Source organism: Xenopus tropicalis, chromosome 8 (genome assembly GCF_000004195.4).
Source record: "Xenopus tropicalis strain Nigerian chromosome 8, UCB_Xtro_10.0, whole genome shotgun sequence".
Classification (NCBI taxonomy): Eukaryota; Metazoa; Chordata; class Amphibia; order Anura; family Pipidae; genus Xenopus; species Xenopus tropicalis.
Genome location: NC_030684.2, coordinates 123,911,717 through 123,932,697, shown reverse-complemented (window position 1 = coordinate 123,932,697; position 20,981 = coordinate 123,911,717). Strand labels below are relative to the sequence as shown.

The window sequence follows — 20,981 nt, the reverse complement described above, 5'->3', positions numbered from 1 at the left end:
TTATTACAGAGAAAAGGGAATCATTTAACCATTAAATAAACCCAATAGGACTGTTCTGCCCCCAATAAGGGGTAATTATATCTTAGTTGGGATCAAGTACAGAGACTGTTTTATTATTACAGAGAAAAGGGAATCATTTAACCATTAAATAAACCCAATAGGACTGTTCTGCCCCCAATAAGGGGTAATTATATCTTAGTTGGGATCAAGTACAGGTACTGTTTTATTATTACAGAGAAAAGGGAATCACTTAACCATTAAATAAACCCAATAGGACTGTTCTGCCCCCAATAAGGGGTAATTGTATCTTAGTTGGGATCAAGTACAGGTACTGTTTTATTATTACAGAGAAATGGGAATCATTTAACCATTAAATAAACCCAATAGGGCTGTTCTGCCCCCAATAAGGGGTAATTATATCTTAGTTGGGATCAAGTACAGGTACTGTTTTATTATTACAGAGAAAAGGGAATCATTTAACCATGAAATAAACCCAAAAGAACTGTTCTGCCCCCAATAAGGGGTAATTATATCTTAGTTGGGATCAAGTACAGGTACTGTTTTATTATTACAGAGAAAAGGGAATCATTTAACCATTAAATAAACCCAATAGGGCTGTTCTGCCCCAATAAGGGGTAATTATATCTTAGTTGGGATCAAGTACAGGTACTGTTTTATTATTACAGAGAAAAGGGAATCATTTAACCATTAAATAAACCCAATAGGACTGTTCTGCCCCCAATAAGGGGTAATTATATCTTAGTTGTGATCAAGTACAGGTACTGTTTTATTTATTAAGATTTGATAACAGGTTTTATACCTGTATAGACACCCTACTTTTACATAGAGAGTTTAAATAGATTTAACAGTAGAAAACTAGAAGCCCCATTTATCTCATTATATACACACATTTTGGATTTAATTCAGTTCTAATTTGAATATTTTGGGAATATACATGTAGGGCCCCCTAGGGTTAATGTGCCCTATGGCTTTAAGCCCTACACTTGTTCTTTTCCTGTTACTGGGCAAAGACCCATGTATCAACTTTGTATTACCAAGTACCACCTTATTGGCCCAAGAGAAGACCACACCCTACCACACTTCAATATAGTGTTTGGGAAGGGGTGGTTCTGCCTTCTTGGCATGCAGCGTTTGTTCTGTGTGGATGCTCCTTGAAGCCTGGGATCCACACCAGCCCAGAAGTTTAGGCCCCAAGGGAGACCAGCAACCGACTATCTTGTGTCATAGCATGTGTAACCATGTGAGACAGACAGCTAATTTAGTAAGAGCAGTTTCTGGCTCCATTCAGGAGGATAGAGGATTAGTTCTCCTCTACAGGCACTGTTGCCTTATTGTAGGGACCATGGTTTAGATACAGGTTGCAGGTCAGTGAATTCTTCATCGGCCATTTGGGATGTGGTCCAATAAGGGTGATATTCTAAGGACAAAGAACTACTTTCCCTAGACTCTCCACAGTGGTGCCGAAATGGTCTACTATAATCTATATATAATCTATATACCAGCTAATACCTCATGGTCTGTGAGTATATGAATCTGAACCCTGCATCTTCATCTGTGTGTAATTATGTTGGGTTGAAAAACCCGACATACTGGTCTTCAACTTATTCTTCCTCTTTTTCTTCTACTTCTTACATTCCTCCATTTTTAGGGGTACAACAACAAAACTCTCCACTCTTCTTTGTCCCATAGCAGAGCAGGTTGCTTGTGCTTTTCTAAGGGATCCCGCCCTCCATCTTTTTGTGGCGCCGCTCCGAACACCCCAATTTTCCCATTGACTTTGACAGGGAAGATTTTCAAGCTGCTGCCACTCTTATAGCTTTGCAGCTACACCCCCCAAACTTAAATAACATAATCATGGGGTCACGCTGAATGAAACAGAAACATTTGTTGGATGACCCAAAGTGGGAGGGGCCAACAACAGCCAATCAAACTTCACTCATTGACTTTAATGGGGAAATTGAAACTGCTGCCAATCTTACAGCTTTAAGGCTACACCCCCCAAACTTAAATCACACAGTCATGGGGTCAGCCTGAATGAAAATATGCTGATTGTTGGATGCCCAAAAGTGGGCGGAGCTGTGAACAGCCAATCAGATTTTACCTATTGACTTGGCAAAAATTCAACCTGCTGCCATTCTCACAGTATTAACACCATGGTCACAAGGGGACTGCATTTTTAGGTTTTAAAAAGAGGGTGTAGCCACCAACAGCCAATCAGACTTCAGCTATTGATTTTTTTTTTTGGTTTAAATTTTGGTTTCTCACACTATTTATGTCAGGGTTCCCAAACTTTGCAAAGTCACTGGATGACTATGTATTCAGGGTTAGAAAAAGTGGGTGGAGCCACCAACAGTCATTCCTTTTCCACCCATTAAATTTAATTGCTTTATATTTAAACTGATGCCATTATTTAAGTATTAATTCTATGGCTGTTTAACTTTCTAAAGTTAGTCACTGAGTATTTGCCATTCAAAAGTGGGTGGAGCCACCAACAGCCAAGCACACTTTAAATATTTACTTTCAATGGTGAAGTGTAAAATGCTGTCAGCCTCACAATTTTTACGCCTGAGGCCCCAAACATTGCAAAGTTGGTCACTGGGGGACTGCAGTTCAAAAATAGGAAAAGTGGGTTGGGCCACTAACAGCCAATCAGATTTCATCCATTGAATTTTATTGGTTTAAATTTAAAATGCTGTCATTCTCACACTATTTATGCCAGGGTGCCCACTGTGTATCAATGGGTGACTTCGACTCAAGGTTAGAAAAAGTGGGCACACCTAGCAACCACACAATTTACCTATTGACTTTTATTGGTTTAAATTTAAACTGCTGCCATTCTTTAACTATTAATCCTAGGGTCCCTAAACTCTGCAGAGTTAGTCACTGGGTAACTGCAGTTCCAGGTTAGAAAAAGTGGGGAAATTTAAATTGGTGCCATTCAGACACTATTTAAACCAGGGTCCCCAAACTTTGTACAGTGGTTTTTACTATATAATTGTGGGCCAATGGTAGAAAAAGTGGGCGGGGCCAACAACAGATCAGATTTCCTTCAGTGGCTTCAAGTTTTTCAAAGCAACATTGAGTTTGTTCTCAAACCTCCCTTTCTAGTTGGTTTCTATTGTTGCTTATTTATCTATTCACTGAGATTATGTTCATCAAGATTTGCCTGTATTGTTTTAGAGAATGTGCAAAATTTTCAATTGTAAATAAACTTAGATGCCTTCTGAAAAACTTGTTGATTAGTAAAGCATTTCCATGGTAATGTCACTAGCATTTGGCTATTTTAGTAGCCACGTATAAGCGACTGACCGTCTATACCCCTGATGAAGCCACACTAGGTGACGAAATGCGTAGAGCGGAGCGACGCATATACGCCTACATCACTTTCACATTCACATTCTGATTGCCCATAGTGGGGTTTCCAATCGCACTTGTGATTAACTGCAAGTTTATGCAAACCTTATTTTCACTCGGGAAAGAGGGTTTTTCCCGCACACTGCTCAAGGTGAACTGGGTTAAGCATGGCCATACGGAACAATAGTAGGTGGGTGGCTTAGTAAGCCGTGGGGCAGTGAATTGGGGCTCAGGTGCTGTAACACTATTATTTATGTGGCCCGGCGTGATCCCTATATGATTGAACAGTTGAAAACTAATAACTTGAAACTTTGACAACATTTCCAGAACTGACTCTATATTGAGACGTGTATTACAACTGAGGTGAAGAGGCAATGAATGTAAATGCATGTGGTTGTGTGTAACTAGTAGTGATGAGCGAATCTGTCCAGTTTTGCTTCACCAAAAATTAGTCAATCTTTCAAAAGATTTGCGAAACAGCAAAAAATTCGCAAAATGGGGAAAGTTTGCGCATCAAAAATAAATTGTCGCACACTGAATTTTTTGATGATGCAGGTATCATAGGCATGGGCACTTAAAAAATGGCCCCCTTCTTGGAAGAATAGTGAAATCATATGTAACCTTACATGTTTGAAGTTACTTACCTTACCAACCAGCGAATAATATTTTGGTGTAACAGTTCTAGCCTAGTCCACATAATAAACACACAGACTTCATTACCCCACCCAGTACTCAACATTCTAAGGGATTTAGTTCTACACTGCCTGTTTAAACATATGGTTTAAAGCACGCCATGTTCCAGGGGTTATCAGCATTGCTGATGTCTTGCCTGTTTCCACTTCGGAGAACTCAGACAACTTGCTCCAACAAGCGAGATAGAGGAAGGTCTCTACTCACTTTTCGACCCTCATTTTGAAAAGTTAGCTGATATGGCTGGTGAATCCATCAAGTCATCCAATGCAAGGTCCTACACCTTGGTTTGGTGGGACTGATTGGTGGTATCTGAATGGGAAAAGGCATGGGGTATCGTAGCAGCAGGTTGGTTTCCACATTAGTTTCCTCCTATCTTTAAAAGGCAACAGGATCTTGGCATCTAGTGTGGAAAAATGTTTATCGTCTTTATCTTTTCTCTTCCAGCTAACGGGCTGGACAAATGTCACCAAGAAATGTGTCAAAGTGTAAGAGAATGGTAAAAGGTTAGAGGCTAACTTATAAGCCTATTTGTAGGCACTCACTTTCATACGACTTGTTACATTAAATAACAACTTCACTCTCACCATATTCACTCTCACCTCAGTGCCCGATGGTGGAGGAACTGTGCTGTAAATCCCGGTTCTCCAATACAAATATACGCAAAGGGAATTTGGCCTCCTGAAACAAGCACAGCCCACAGAAGTGAGTGTAATCCAATGTATGTAGAAGTGTGCCAAGAAATGGTTACAGTAGCTTGACAGCTTACACCAAAAGAAGGTTCAAAGAGAAGGGATATAACCCCAAAAGCCTTGAAAAATGAAAGATGTGCTGGCGATACCTAGACAACAACTACAGGAAAATAAAACTATAGAGAGGACTGCAAGTACTTTGTTTTTGGACTTATATTGTGGAACTTTAGGCTCCTAAAAAAAGTGGCCCTTGAGCAGTAACCTCCTGTGATATGAGACCTTTTTACCTGTTTGAATTAATGAAGTTTAAATGTGCTTTGTTAATTGGACTTAATTTAAGAAGTGTGTTGGGTAAACATGGTGTACACTTGATAAAGGGCATGTCTGCCCAAAACATGTAGTCGTTGCACAGTACTGCCTTCCTGCTTCCTCCATCATCTTTGTATTTATACAGCTAAACCTTACCCCACTCCAATAACAGAGACTGAATGAAGTCTGTAGAATTTTACTGGATGAGTAGGGCAAAAGTGAAGCTGTAATGAATAATAAAAAAATTTAATAAAGAAATTAGATTGCAATTAACAGATTGTAAACTAAAGACAAGCAATAAACAATATCATGGAAAATGAATTTCAAATATGCTGATGTCATTTATGCTTCTGCCTCCCCTAAATTATAAATGAATGCCGCAACTGTTTTCCACTTCATTGAAATTAATCCCCAATGAAACTTTGCAATCACGCTATACTCCTATATTAACCTGTATCTACAATTTTCTTATAATTATAGCATATACCTGCTAATTAATTTTCTAGACCAGTAACCATAGAGTATATAAACTTATCTCTGCATTTGCCCAAAGTATTTGGGCATTTCTATCAAGTTTCAATAACTGAACAACTTTGTTGAAGCAAAACCTCCTTCTCATGAGGTAAGAAGTTCTGTCTCATAAGAATCTTTACAACAGATTTGTTCATAAATCATAATCACTGTATCTTCTGTATAAGAGATTTTTTGTGTTCAAAATAGTGTTGCCACTTGGCATGTACAGGCACCGTGTGTGGGGCTACGGGCTCACTACAAGGCAACACAAATGTATCTCATGTTTCCCTATAGGTCTGTAACTACAGGAATAATGGTCACAGCTGAATTAACTAAAAATGTTCATTACCAAAAACACTATGGGTACTTTTATTGATGAGCAAATTTTTTCACTAGGCATGGATTTGCGGAAAAATTCCATGTACCGCTATCTGCAAATTTTTGCATGAAACTGTGTCAAAAATTTTATTTTTATGTTAACATAACCATGACTTTCTTGACATGACTGTGAATTTTTTCTTAGCAACATTTTTTAGTGAGGCAAATTTGTGCAGCAGTTTTACAGAAAAAAAAATTGTCAATGCAAAATGCAGAATTTTGCAGTGAATCCATGCCTGCCGAAAAAATAGCTAATCTCTACCTTCCAGTAATTCGGAGATTTCTACATAATTAATTTCCAGGTAAATGACCCTATACCTGTATATGAAAGCTGTGCTGCAGCCTATTATAATAGTATGTATGTCAATTTACACTTCAGTGGCTTGGAGGCTTCATACACAAATGTTTATCTGTTTCCATCCGCTCCCTATATTTACACTGTACATTAGATATTTATGCAGCAACGGCCTATGTAAAAATGAGGCACAGAAAAAGTTTGTTTTCACTTTTTTCACAATCATGTGGTTTTTTTCTTGAGCGCCAGCATATTTTGAAAAACTTGAAAAAGTATGACAGTTACTGAGCCATTGCATTTAAGAACATAGCTATTATCCAGTTCCAGAGTTAGCTGTCGTTTGATTCAAAATTCAGATATAATTAAAGTATTCCATTTGATGATTTATAGTATTTTGGTACATTTACAATTGTTGTTACATTCAGCACTCTGCATCTAACTTTGCCTTCTGTACATCCCACATCAGCCCGTTGGCTGCATTTGTAGTTACCTTGTAGCCAGCGACATCCCATGTTCATATGGTGCAATTCCATTAGTCCTAAATACTCTTTATTACTCAGTAGGAAATATATAAATACATAAATAGAAACTGTATTTTACAGCACAGAGCAGAACAGAATGGCTGATATCCACTCCACTGAATGCATTTACAGCAAGTGTATTTTCACTATAATATAGAATCTGTTTTCTTTCCTTTCCAAACAACAGGCCAATAAACAGAATGGACTTGCCTCTAATTACCATTATACTTTGCCGTCTGTTGCTAATACTTTTATGGTACAAAGATGGTGGATGTGAAACATTATTAGAAGGGTGCAGACTGGTTACTGAAGAAGTCAGTGGCTATTCTCTCCCTGGAGATATCACACTGGGAGGCCTCTTTCCTGTTCATGTAGAAGTGACTTATCCTGTAATAACCTATAGGGAAAGTCCCCAACCTCTTCAGTGCAGCAGGTACGTCCAACTGTGTCATTGTTTTCAGTATAATATCTGGTTTAACATATACAGTACATACAGATATAGAATCTATTATCTGGAATCCCCGGTATCCAGAAAGCTCTGTATTACAGGTTATTAATTTTAATTGTTAATTTTTATTATTTCTTTTTCGCTGTATAAGCTACATTGATCCACATTGGTGGCAAAACAATCATTTTGGGTTTATTTAATATTTACTTTTTTTTAGTAGATTTAACGTATGGTAATCCAAGTTACAGAAAAACCCTCACCCGTGGAAAACCCTAAGCACTTCAGATAATAGGTGCCATTCCAATACATTATTAAAATGCTCACATTGATGCATGATGACATGGAAATGGGGGTCACTGACCCCAGCAACCAAAACTTGCTGTTAGTTTTTAATTCCTTATTTTTCTTTTCAGTCCCTCTCCAACTCATATTCCAGTCTCTCACTCAAACCACTGCCTGGTTGCCAAGGTAAATCAGACCCTAGCAACCAGGTAGCTGCTGAAATTCCAGATAGGTGCTGAAACTGGAGAGCTTCTAAACAAAAAGTTCTCCAATAAGATTGAAATTGACCTCTGCTGACAGAAAGCCATTCCCACAGCATATCTGTGAGTTATGTGCGATGTTCCACCTCATGAAACCAGCTTCTGATAGGGTGCAGCAGCTTTATTTTACAGTGCAACTCTAAACCCTTCATAGAGTGTTACTGTGCATGATATATATGAGCATATACATTAAGGACATTGTTCATAGTCCTTTAAACAATTTGTCCTTTTGTCAGTTTTCTTTTTTTCTTTTCTTTTTTAGATTTCAAATTAGATTTTATCGCTTCCTACTCGCAATGGAGTTTGCAATCATGGAAATTAATGCATCAAATGATCTTTTACCCAATATAACACTGGGCTTCCACCTCTATGATTCCTGTTATAATGAGATACAGTCACTAATAGGAGCAACATGGATTTTATCGGGGAAAAAAAATGGAGTGCCAAACATTCACTGCAACAAGGATCTTATGCCACTGGCTATTGTTGGCGACATGCCCTCTAAGGCCTCAGAGCCCCTAGCAAGGATCTTGGGATTGTACAGATATCCGCAGGTACATTACCCCTTTGTAGTAATGTTAAACTACTCTCTGTGATTATAATTAGAATAAAAACCACAGGATCATAAATGCTAATACTGAATTATATGCCTCATTTACACTCAAGGGTTATTTATAGGTGCCGTCTAGTGTTAAAAGTGCAATTTTCAAATGCAAATTGGATTTTTTTTCCCCCCAATTCCAGCCACACAGTGAGTTGCGCCTACAATAAATACGCCTAACGTGTCAAAACTAACACAACTTCATAAACTAGAGTGGAGTTAAAAATTGCATTAGCATGATTCTTTTGACACAGTTTGCTGAACCTATTAACACAATCCATTGTGGGATCCCAGGAATTCCCATCATGTTAAGGGTGATTGTAACTGCAGGGTTCCTAGTTGCCAATAGATGCACTTGCACATGATTTATCAGAAGAGACAGGACAGCTGCAGTGGAGCTTTGCCCAATATGGAACTGCAAGGACACAAGTACTTTCACTAATGGTGTCAATACCTGACATATCTGCATCCACATTAATTGTGACCCCACTGTGCTTGTCAATTGGACTAAAAGTTGTTTGCATATTGGCCCTAGTATTTCCATCCACACATGCTCCTTGCACTTCTGCATAGTTGGGTTGAGCACCAATATGTCCGTCTTTCTTCTTCTGATGAATCATGTGCAAAAGAGCCTATTGTTACACAACTAAGATACACAGTGACATTAACACAGTATCCAAGGTTAAAAAAAAATTATTATATATTATTAGATATTATATATCTTTTTCCAGCCCAGTACAAGTGTAATTATATAACCAATGCAGTAATTTGTGATATATAACTATGCACAGAATGATAGAATTGAGCTATATCTGTTTTTCTTGCTGTTATTTTTCAACAGATTAGCTATGCTTCTGGGCTGCCTTTGTTGAGCAATAAAATTCAGTTTCCATCCTTCTTCAGGACAATACATAATGGTGTCTATGAATTTGTTGCCATTGCTCAGATGGTTAAGTACTTCAACTGGACCTGGGTGGGTGTTATATCCTCAGATAATGAAGTGCTGATATTAGGTGCTCAAATTGTAACTAGAGAAATAGAGAAGAATGGTGGATGCATTGCATTTCAAGAGACACTTCCTATAATCAGCTCCATGGAGTCTGTCTACCGTATCATTGGTCTTGTCAAGAGATCCAGAGCAACAATGATCATTTCATTGTGTACCTTAGGAAACATTGTCCCTCTAATGGAACAGGCTTCTTTTCACAATATCACTGACAAAGTGTGGGTGGAAACGTCAGGCTGGTCCATTACCTCTGACTTCCCTAGGACTGACATTTTAACAACCTTAAATGGGAGCCTTGGATTAGCACCTCTAAAGGGGAAAATTCCAGGCTTTAAGGAGTTTCTTTATAGCATCCATCCTTCCAGATTCCCAGATGATCCTTACATGAAGACATTTTGGGAGACTGCTTTTCACTGTATTTGGCCAGGAAATGATACAGTCAATAATACATCTCCAGCACTGCTTAAAGAAGACATTGTTTGGTGCACAGGAGAGGAGAGACTGGACAGTATTGATCCCAATATATATGATGTCTATAACTTTATATATTCATATAGAACACATAACGCAGTCTTTGCAGTAGCTCATGCTTTGCACCAGATGAAGAACTGTGTCCCAGGGAAAGGGCCTTTCAAGAATGGATCTTGTGCTGATATTTATAACCACCGGCCTTGGCAGGTACTGTATATAATGCACAGATTAAGTTGTGTGAGGGAGCTGCATTCATTCATTTCATGGGAATGTTTCATTAAAGCCAGTGCCGAAAAAGCGCCTGTAAATAGACAACAACAAGAGATCCTCTGCACTCACCCATTATCAATATATATAGGACATTAAGACATTCTGTGCATTAAGCTACTAAGAAATGCCTTCCCCTTTAAACAAAACAGGGTTAGTTTGTCCATATATTGCAATATTCTTAATGATTTGCATAAGTCAGTGTAGGACTGGCCAGAAGGGATGACTTTGATGTAGTTGGGCAGCTTGAAGTATATTGCAATATATGGGCAAACAATCCCTGTTTTGTTTAAAGGGGAGGGCATTTCTTGATTTATTGATAATGGGTGAGTGCAGAGGACCTCTTGTTGTTGTCTATATGTATTTTGTGGTCACAACCTCACTGCACCCCCGCCTAATTGTTTAAAATTTAGTGGTTGAGCACAACTTTTCCTTTTTTGCTAAAGCCCCTGTATATATTGTTACAGGATATTATGACTTCATTAGATGTTCCTTTATCCTTTTCTTTCAAGACATGTATGTATGTATGTATGTATAACTTTATTTATAAAGCGCCACAAGGGTACTTAGCGCTGTACAATCTTACAAAATACAAAATTACACACAGGGAGGACAAGTGATATAATAAATAAATACAATAAATATATATACAGTAAATGCTCAGGGAATAAGTGCCATGTGGTATGAGACACAGTAAGAAGGAGGTCCCTGCCCTGTAAAGCTTACAATCTAATCATGTGTAGTGGAACTATTCTCCTGCTATTTATGTGCAAATATCTAGAAAGTGCATTCAATTTAATGTATTTATGAAGTAGCTTAATATAGAACTCTCTGTGTTGTTGGGTATATTTAAGTCATCTATCCCCATAAAACTGTTGCATGTATGGGATAATTTGGATATCAAGAATGTGGAGATTTTAAACAGCAGTGCACCGTGGGTAAAAAAAAAAGAGAAATAAAATAGTGGTTCTTTAGAAAATATTCTGCAATGGAAAATAACCTCCACTTAAGGATAGACGTGAAATCTTTAATGTTGAATGTGCCTGAGTTACAGTCTATTTAATGTCATCATCATGTAAAACGCACCAGTTCCATTTATATTACATTAACCTCCTGTGATCTGTTTTAAAACAGTCATTAATATTTAATACATAGCCTTAGGAACAGTTTTGTCTGGTATATGGGAAAGTCAGCTGTAACGTAATAGTGCCATTGGCTACTTATTTTGTAACCATTAGCCAACCTGACATAAGCCTTTATATTCCTCATTGTTACATCTTCCAAATTCCATTGTTTCTCACCTGTTAAGAAAGGTTTTGGATTGCATAAGTTTGAAGTGTTCTAATTGCCACAACTGCACTCATGCGAGGACCTTATAATGCATTGGGCCAGATCCAATTTCATGAGAAAAAGGTTTACCATGTGAAAACTCATAGACGAGATTCAGTTTGAGATGCAATACAATTCAGAAAAATGTATTTCAAAGCTTATTGTGTGTAACTCTATTGCAAGTCTATGGGGAAACACAGGAAGTTAATTTGGTGAAAAGTTTTTTTTCTCCTCGAATTGAATCTTGTACATTAATTTTCTTGTGATAAACCATGGGATAACTTTTTCTCTTTTAATTGAATCTGGCCCATTATGCGATTTGTAAGGGCTCATTTACAGTACTTATGCCAAGAGTAATCGGACCCTTTAAAGCTTATTTGCACAGAACTGAACTGTGCGCCCTGCCCCAGATTTTTTAGGTTCAGATTGGCAGGCACTAATTTCAGGGTTCGGGCACCATGCACTTACCGTGCTCCCTAACTTGCATGTGAGGTAAGTCATTAAGTTATTATGAATAAAGCACTGCTGAAAAACTTGGGAAAAAAACCCTGTAGGGCAGCGTGCAAATGTACAAACATGATGTTGGTGTCCATCTTTCCCTGTTTGTGCACCCTCCCCTGAATTTCATCAATGAGCCCTGTAGTCTTTTTGAACTTGACCAATTCATATAACAAAAATGTGTTTTTGAGTGAAGCAAAAGATAATTGGATCTAAACTCTGCCCTCCTGGAAGCAAAGGTCATATTTTACACTAGGGAAAGCAGTTTTGGTGCATCTCTTTTACAAAAGACTAAAGTGAAAATGTCCCACATTGTACTTTAGCTATACATTAGCTATATTTAAGCTACCATTCTTCTCTCATGTGAGTGTTGGTTTTTTAGTTCAAGCCTGATTTAATATCCAACATTTGTGCAGGGCCTTAGCTTATAGCATTTATCTATATCAGCCATTATACCTGCCATAGTCCTAAGGATATCAAGGGCAGCACATGCATTTTCATCCCAAATATCACTATACAGTAGAACCCCCAATTTACATCCCCGGATTTTAAGTTTTCCCGCTTTTTACACCGTTTTTTTGTGGTCCCACCAATTTTAATGCATTCCTATGGGCTCTATTCCCGGATTTTATATTTGTATTTCCCGCATTTTACACTGTTTTTATCATGCCTCTCCCTAGCAAATCGCTTAGTTTTAAGGTAAAAATACAGCTTACTTTAGGAATTAAAGTTTCCCCCATGTCTTGGGATCACAGGCGCCATCTTAGGAAGGTCAGCGGCACCACTATCGCCTCATACTGCGCATGCGTACCTATCCGGGAGCGTACAAAATACCGCGAGAGTTGCACAAGTATGGGGAACAGCTGTACAAGGTGCAGATTTTTAAAAGAGTACAGATTTTTGTTTCAGTGCTGTACAGTATTCTTTTCCGCATCTTATTAATTTATAGTGATATTCAAACTTGTTGCAAATAAAGAATTATTCCTGTACTTATTTCCTTTAAATCATTGACATTTATGTGTCCTTAACACATTTCCCTGATTTTACATTTTCCCTGATTTTACATCTTTTTTTCATGGTCCCCTGAAAAATGTAAAATGGGGGTTCTACTGTATTTGGCCTTTAAGCTAGGCTTCCAACAGAATCTAAGAGACCATGGAAGTGACCCTAAATGGATCTTAGTCTGAACCCAGAGGAGCATCTCCAACTTCCTTAAAGAGAACAACATAATCCCAACCCCTTGTTGTAATGATATTAGAATTAATCTTGGCATTGTCTGCCTTTTTAAGAAGCACTTAGTAAGTAGAATTGTGATTTTAGATTGTCTTAAACATGACTATCAAAGCATCAATGTGCAGCAGCTCTCAAAATTAACTTACCCTTAATTAGGTCAGACCAACATACTGCTCCTGAGACCTGAACTTTTGCTCAACCTTTACCTCAACAGACAAAATATACAGAAACAGGCTACCTGCCATGCCAATCACCTTCTACAGCCACCAAGGTGGGCAAGTAAAAGCAGATAACTATATCCCCTGTCTCCCAGGACCCCATGCCCAAGAAGACCGCTGAACACCATATGCTTTTTACCCTAGGGAATGTAACCCTGACTACTTGTCAAGCATTATATCTGCTTGTTGTCTTAAGCAGGCCGGACAACCCTATCAACCTAATATATAGCTCTTTTGATCCCTTCCAGGATGCTCAAAGTAAACATAACCAGGCCTACATCAATTAGGTGCACATCATCCGGCCAAAAATAAAATGGAGAGACAAGCTCCAAACCCTGGTGCTGAACTATAAAACCACCCAGACGTTTTCACTACTTATTTGTTAACTACCTTTCAGCTCCTATCAATCACCTCCAAACTTTTGCAAACCACCAAAACAGTTGGTCTATATTGTCTAAAAAAAACTATGAATAGGCCAAGGAAGAGGTGTTTGAGCCTTTCCATATCTCTGCGATATTCTCCCCAGGTCATTTTCTCCTACTTGAACCAGCAAAATAACACTAGGGAAGCTGTACTGGTGAAACACCAAAACAGCTGGCCTATTATTTATAAAAAATTACATTAGAGTGGGCAACAATAGCCACCCAGCTCTTGCAGACAGACACTTGCTCTATTCCAATTTGGTCTATCTTGGACTTGCAAAACCACCACCCCTCTCTGTGATGTCCCCCACTGGATTCCAGCCAGCCTCCCTTTGCTACAAATGGAAAATAATGAAGGTAGTGGGGCACCGTGTCCTAATGTTTTCACTATAGTCAGAGCCCTGTTCTCACTGATTAGCAATACCCTTATAAATTGCAGTAGGGGAAGGAACATATTTGAGGTCTCTTAAGATAATTGGTATAACAGTGGCTACATTTGTAAATCTTGCAGACACACAAAGTTCATCACCGTGTAGGATTGCTATAAATAAGAGCAAACAAAAAAAGTGGCTTTGAGCTTCCTTTAATGCAACTTTCTCTCTGCAATGATTCTGTATTCCATAATTTTTACTGTTTGAAAACAAATTATGCAAATAGTGCCATCTTTTCTCCTAGCTGCTTCATTACCTCAGAAAGGTAGACTTCAACAACACAGCAGGAAAAAGAATATATTTTGATGAGAATGGGGATGTCCCTCAGTCTGTGGAGATTTTGAACTGGCAGCTGTTCCCTAATGGAAGTAATCAGTATGTCTCTATTGGTAGTTTTGATTTCGGCTCTCTAAATGGCGAGGGGCTCAGTATTCAGCTAAACAAGATTTTATGGAATGGAGGACACAGCCAAGTAAGTTTTATTGGACTTTGGTAAATCATGCAAGTGGCATCAAAGGGTTGCCAATATTATCATTTATGGGATGGCAGTGTTTGCTGCATCAAAAACCTTTTAGCATAAAATCCATTAGGTAAAGGTCAGATGTGTAGTTAGGCAACAGCAAAGGAAGTAGAGAACTATGTTTTCTTATAATTTTCTTATAAACAAGGGAAATGATAGAAAGAGGAAAGTAAGAAGGAGGGAGGAAAGATGGGGGAGTAGGGAATGGAGAGCGTATTATGGTGCTTTAGAGAGATGTTGCTGGAGACTCCAAACATGGGTTTCAAATCTTCTCAAACTTTAGTGGGCATCCTCTGGCTAGATATGTTAACCTGTAGATTTCCAGTTGTGAGTTAATCAACTTTATCCATTTATTTAAAGTAGGTGGCAGGGGACCCATCCAGTGTAGGGCCACAGTTTTTTTTTGCATAGTGATCTGGAGGCTGTCTTTGGTAGAAGGGAGTCTACCAGGCCCAAAAGGCATATAATTGGGTTTAGAACTTGAGGTAAGGAGAGTTCATCTGCTAGGAACTGCATGACTTGTTGCCAAAATCTCTGGATGTCTGGGCAGTTCCAAAGTAAGTGAATGAAATCAGCATCAGGTTTATTGCATTTTAATTTTTACATCTATCATAACATTGTCTTTGCATGCTATTTATTATTTTGCCTTAAAAGTATTTGTCCAATGTTTTTTGACCAAAGGGATTCTGGGAACAAATTCCAGTGGGTGAGCTTTAGCCTATAGGATAAACCCATGTAAATGGGTTTTTTTAGGAACCTTAAGGAATTTGTTCCCAGAATCCCTTTGGTCTATTTGCATACGTATGAGGCAGTCTCCTTAACCCGTTTGACTTGTTCGTGAATAACCAGTCCTGGCTCTACCTAAGCTGATCAGAAACACCTGCACTACACTGATGAACACCAAAGAAGGTGAAACTGGTCTGTAGTTGGGACTCTGATCAGCTATTATCCTGGCTTTTGCTTCAAAAACCCAGTGGGTGAGCTTTAGCCTATAGGATAAACCCATGTAAATGGGATTTCTTTTAGGAGTTTTAAGGAATTTGTCCAGAATCCCTTTGGTCTAAATGCATGCGTATGAGGTGGTCTCCTCAACCATTTTGACTTATTTATGAATTTCCAATGCTTTTATAATACCTATCTGATCCCTCATGTTCCTCTATGAGGGGGCTGCCATATTTCTGCTGCAGTAGGCCGTTAGCATTAGGAGATATAAATGACAGGCTGTAAAGAGACAGTCACATTTGTAAAACAAGACCTATAGGTGACTTTTAATGTACATTAATATGTTGAAAAATAGTTTTTACCGTCAGTATCACTTTAAAGACAGCCCATTTATCAACCTTCTCATTTTAATATTTTGTATTAGTGTTTTGTCGTGGCTTTTACATTTAATAACTAATTTCTTTATGGTTTAATTAGTACAATCCATGATTTTTATTGCTAAAAAATACAATTTGAGGGAATGAAAAAATGACAAACGTTAGTAAATGGGCGCCTTAGTGATGGCAGAGAGCAGTGTTATCAGGCCACAAGCCAATCCTGCCTGTAGGCCAAAGACTCAAATTTAATTGAATTGGGCAGATTTAATTTTTTTTCATAAATTTTGTATTTACCATTTATTTATCAGTTGGAAATGAGGCTCTCAAATACATAATTATTATAATTTCTTCATAGGTCCCGAGTTCGGTTTGCAGTGACCCATGCCCCAAAGGCTACAGAAGAGCTGCAATTCAGGGGCAGAAGATCTGCTGCTTTGATTGCCTGCCATGTTCTGAAGGAGAGATTCTCAACCCAAATGGTTTGTAACATTAGCATTTAGTTATTGGATAATAGATATTAAGGTTGAGGAAAAAAATATACAGTTCAATCCATTCTTCTTATTTTATCTAAATACTACCATTCTTCTGTCTAAATAAACAGAACTGTAATGCAGAAACACAAAGCCTTGTCCATATGGAGACGACTCAATATATCCCCATATAAAAACATTCTGAAAAATGGAAATATGCTCTGGGTTATTTATCTATCTACTACTATGACAGGTTACATACATTATACAGAACAATGTATGACTGTAGCTTCTGTTCTCTGTTTCAACAACACATTTAAGGAACTTAACCCCACCAAAGACAATAGATCACACCCAGATATAAGCAAAAAAAAAAAAGCATTTATATTTCCATGTATATATTGCTAGCATGTTTAAAAATCCCTAACCCATAAAAATAACAATGCAACCATCAAAAGGAGGGCCCCTCATTACTGAAACGTGTATACAATATGTTAAGTAATAAACGTACTGCTCTATAAACATATTACCATTATAATATCACTCTATGAGCATGACATCATCATAATAACATGATAAAGTAATGTGATCATAATATATCAAGTGTAGTTAGTAGTAAGGCCAAGCTTTGATTCTATTGGAGTTAAATTCAATGATCCTGGTGATGGTTGAATGAATGCAGATCCAAATATGTGTAATCCAAATATCATCAAGTGGTCAGGCAAGTGGTTAAGATTTGCTGTGCTTCCTAATTAATATAGGCTTTCAATGATATACTACTGTGATCCAAGAATTAAATGAACATATGTTATAATGAGAGGACAGAACAAAGATCAGTAGCACATACTATATTCAAAGCGTGTCTTTAAGTACTTCTAGAGGCAGCATGTAGTCACTGTTGTGTGTAGGCTAATGCAGATTTAAGTCACATTATAGGTCGTGCCAATAGTTTAAACAAAGTCAGTAGCACATGCAATATGTAAAGCACCCAATTGAATACACTAACATCTGATCAGCGTTGCAATTTTCAGTCACATATATGCAGTGAAAAATCCATTGTACTTTTACTTATTGCACACGCAGTGATTCCTCATGTACATATGGTGCAGAATATTAAGCATTCCTGTCCACAGTCACATCCAATCGCTTCACACCAGGTTCATGTATGGAAAGGCCTTTCTGCCACAGAATGAGGGGGCCCACCTTCTCCACCATTTGTACTGTGCCTTCTTCTCTCTGTATAACATTGTTTCTGTTGTTCTAGATGACAGTGAATGTCTCAAGTGCCCAGAAGACAAATGGCCTGATAGCAGAAAAGAAGAGTGCCTACCAAAGCTCATTCAGTTCCTTTCTTATGATGAGACTCTGGGCTCTGCTTTAGCTTGTATTTCAGTCTTGTTTTGTCTCCTTACATTTTCAGTGTTCTGCCTGTTTATAATCAAAAGAGAGACCCCTATAGTGAAGGCAAATAACAGAGATCTCAGTTACCTACTTCTCATCTCCCTCATGTTTGGCTTTATGTGTCCCTTGGCATTCATTGGCAGACCCAACCGGATAATGTGCATGATACGCCAGGTCATGTTTGCTGTCATTTTTTCACTTTGCGTTTCTACCATACTAGCAAAGACTATCACTGTCATAATGATATTTAGTGCTACAAATCCAGACAGTAAACTAAAGAAACTAGTGGTACTAAGAATACCCATTTATATTGTCCCAGTGTGTACCATGGTTCAGATAATTCTATGCATAGTTTGGCTGACCACAGACGCTCCATTTGCAGAGTACAATATGGCAGCAGAAATAGGAATAATAGTGATTGAGTGCAATGAGGGGTCCAGGGTGTTATTTGCTTGTGTCTTGGGGTACATGGGTCTCTTAGCTTCCGTTAGTTTATTTGTTGCCTTTCTGGCTAGGAAGCTCCCTGACACATTTAATGAGACCAAGTTCATTACATTCAGTATGTTGGTATTTGCCACAGTTTGGGTGACATTTATACCTGCTTATCTCAGTACCAAGGGGAAACAGATAGTGGCAGTAGAAATCTTTGCCATTCTTTCTTCAAGCACTGGGTGTCTCTTCTGCATCTTTTCCCCAAAATGTTATACAATATTACTGCACCCAGAAATGAACAGCAGACAGTACATCACAGGGAGAAATGCTAGAAACCAAGGGATACAATAGGCATCTGAACTTATCTGCAATTTATTAGAATCATATATACTAATTAATACCCCAAATTATGGATTCTGAAACATTTACTTTACACTTTACATTATATATGAGCACAGATACCAACATATTCAGTTTAAATTTAAAAAGCAGTCATTTGTTTTTAACTCTTCTACTTTAGAGTATTCTCCTGCTTCATCTTTGGAATGTACCATGTATCTGAAACATAAGGATGCAATATTATATATTATCTATGGGATGTTTTGCAAAAAACAGGATACACTGGGGTAATGTAATAAAATGTTCAAACCAATTACTTTTGTGTTCTTTTATTTTATACTACATTGTAACAAAAAATAAGAACTATATATGAAATTATGCCCAAAAGCTGATTTACTCACAGGATTAAATAGCAGAGCATTTGAGATACAAGGTTAGGAAATTTTATTAAGAAGTGTATATATTTAGTAAATGAAAAACACCCAGCACTAATTAAAAGTAAAGAGAAAGCCAATTCATTCAATACAAAGGAACGTATAAAATAAGGGTCATATTACATCATTTAAATGTAAAAAAATACATATACCACAGGCAAATTAAAATACACCAAAATGTTTTCTATGTAACAAACATACTGTACCCCAGGATAGAATAAAACTGGGCATTAGCCTGATAAAATGTTTTTAACATTATATGTATGCAGGCATTAGCTTGGGTAAAATATTCTTAACATTATGTGCAAAAACATAAATAGATTCCTTTATTGAAATACATCTAAAATAATCAGTGACCATGTGTACTGACAGTAAATCCAGCCACCTTCCTGTGGCTGTATATTGGTTGGACAAGTTAAAGCAAGGCAGACTTACCACTAGGTTACCAGCCATGCCAAACCAAACCAAACAGTTCAATGTTAGAGAACTGGATGAGTACAAAAACACCTAAGCAACTACCATCCTAAATTGGTCAGGATTTTTTTCTTATTTTCTTGCTAGAGAATGGTAGCATTATCTTGCAACAAATTACCATTTACTCCTATGTGGTAAACTAGGGTGATTATACAGACTTTATTATACGACTTACATGTTCGCCGGTGGGATGGCAGGGGAAGGCAACTCGGGGAGATTAGTCGCCCGCAAACAGGGAGTTTTGCCGCGGGCAACTAATCTCCCCGTGTGCCAGAGCCCTAAAGGCATTTGATTTTATCCTGGATAATAAACTTACAGTTCTTTTACTAATAATGGAATGCAAGTCAACTTCTGCTCTGAAGGGCCTCAGCTGGACATGCCCAGCTCAGAGGGTAAAGTCACTCAACCACTGTCAGTTCCAGGCGCACTCACCTTGTGCTATGCGAGTTCGCCGTTCCGGCGCAGGTATGTGGCGGCGCGGTCGCGCAGACAGAAGAACGCCGCGAGTGACTTTACGCACGCCACGTATGAGCATGCGATTACATGCACGCTGCACACGGGCACGCAATTAGATGCACACTGACTATGCGCTTATGCGCCTATGGATTTAAGGACGCTTTTGGCCTAGACACTTTGCGAAGTGTTTGTTGCCTGCAATCGACTCTGAGCATTCCTGTACTTCTGATGATCCTTGGACATCTGACTCGGCTTTGTTCCTGACTATTCTTCGGAACAAGAGACTTATTTTCTTGCTCATTGCTACTTCAGCACTTCTGCTATTCTTCATTCTGCTATTACTGTTTCCACATCCAGTGTTTGGGTCCAGTGGGAAGCGCAGGAGAGGCTAGTATTCATCAGACTACCGTATTACGTGACAACCACCTTGTTATGCTGCTTCCTTAGCAGCCCATGCACTCTTTAGAGACTTCCCTCCAGCCGCAGGTGCCTAGCTCAAATGGCACAGCATAGAGGAAAAGGTCAACCAACCATTTTGCCATGCTGCCCATTCACTTTGTAGAGATGTCCTTCCAGATGCACATGCCCAGTTCAGGGCAAAGCCAAGAGGGTAAGGTCAACCTCCCTCCAGCTGCAGGTGCCTAGTTCAGAGGGCAAAGCATGGTGGGTAAGGTCAACCTCCCTCCAGCCACAGGAGCCTAGTTTAGAGGGCCAAGCGGTCAACCAACCACTTTTCCATGCTGTTTCCTTAGCAGTCCATCGACTATGTAGAGACCTCCCTCCAGCCGCAGGTGCCTAGTTTAGAGGGCCAAGCATAGAGGCTAAGGTCAACCAACCACTTTGCCATGCTGCTTCCAGCCACAGGTGCCTAGCTCAGAAAACCACGTATAGAGGGTA

At 38.6% G+C, this 20,981-nt stretch overlaps 1 protein-coding gene across 1 annotated transcript; it reads left to right on the top strand.

Moving 5' to 3' along the window:
- The first annotated feature begins 4,304 nt into the window (after positions 1–4,304).
- LOC100485385 (extracellular calcium-sensing receptor) lies at positions 4,305–18,746 on the top strand. Its single transcript, XM_031891767.1, has 7 exons — positions 4,305–4,352; positions 4,513–4,553; positions 8,026–8,317; positions 9,206–10,048; positions 14,484–14,711; positions 16,434–16,557; positions 17,813–18,746. Exons 1-7 carry the CDS (start codon positions 4,305–4,307, stop codon positions 18,730–18,732), a joined length of 2,496 nt encoding a protein of 831 aa, XP_031747627.1. The 3' UTR covers positions 18,733–18,746.
- The last annotated feature ends 2,235 nt before the right edge of the window (positions 18,747–20,981 follow it).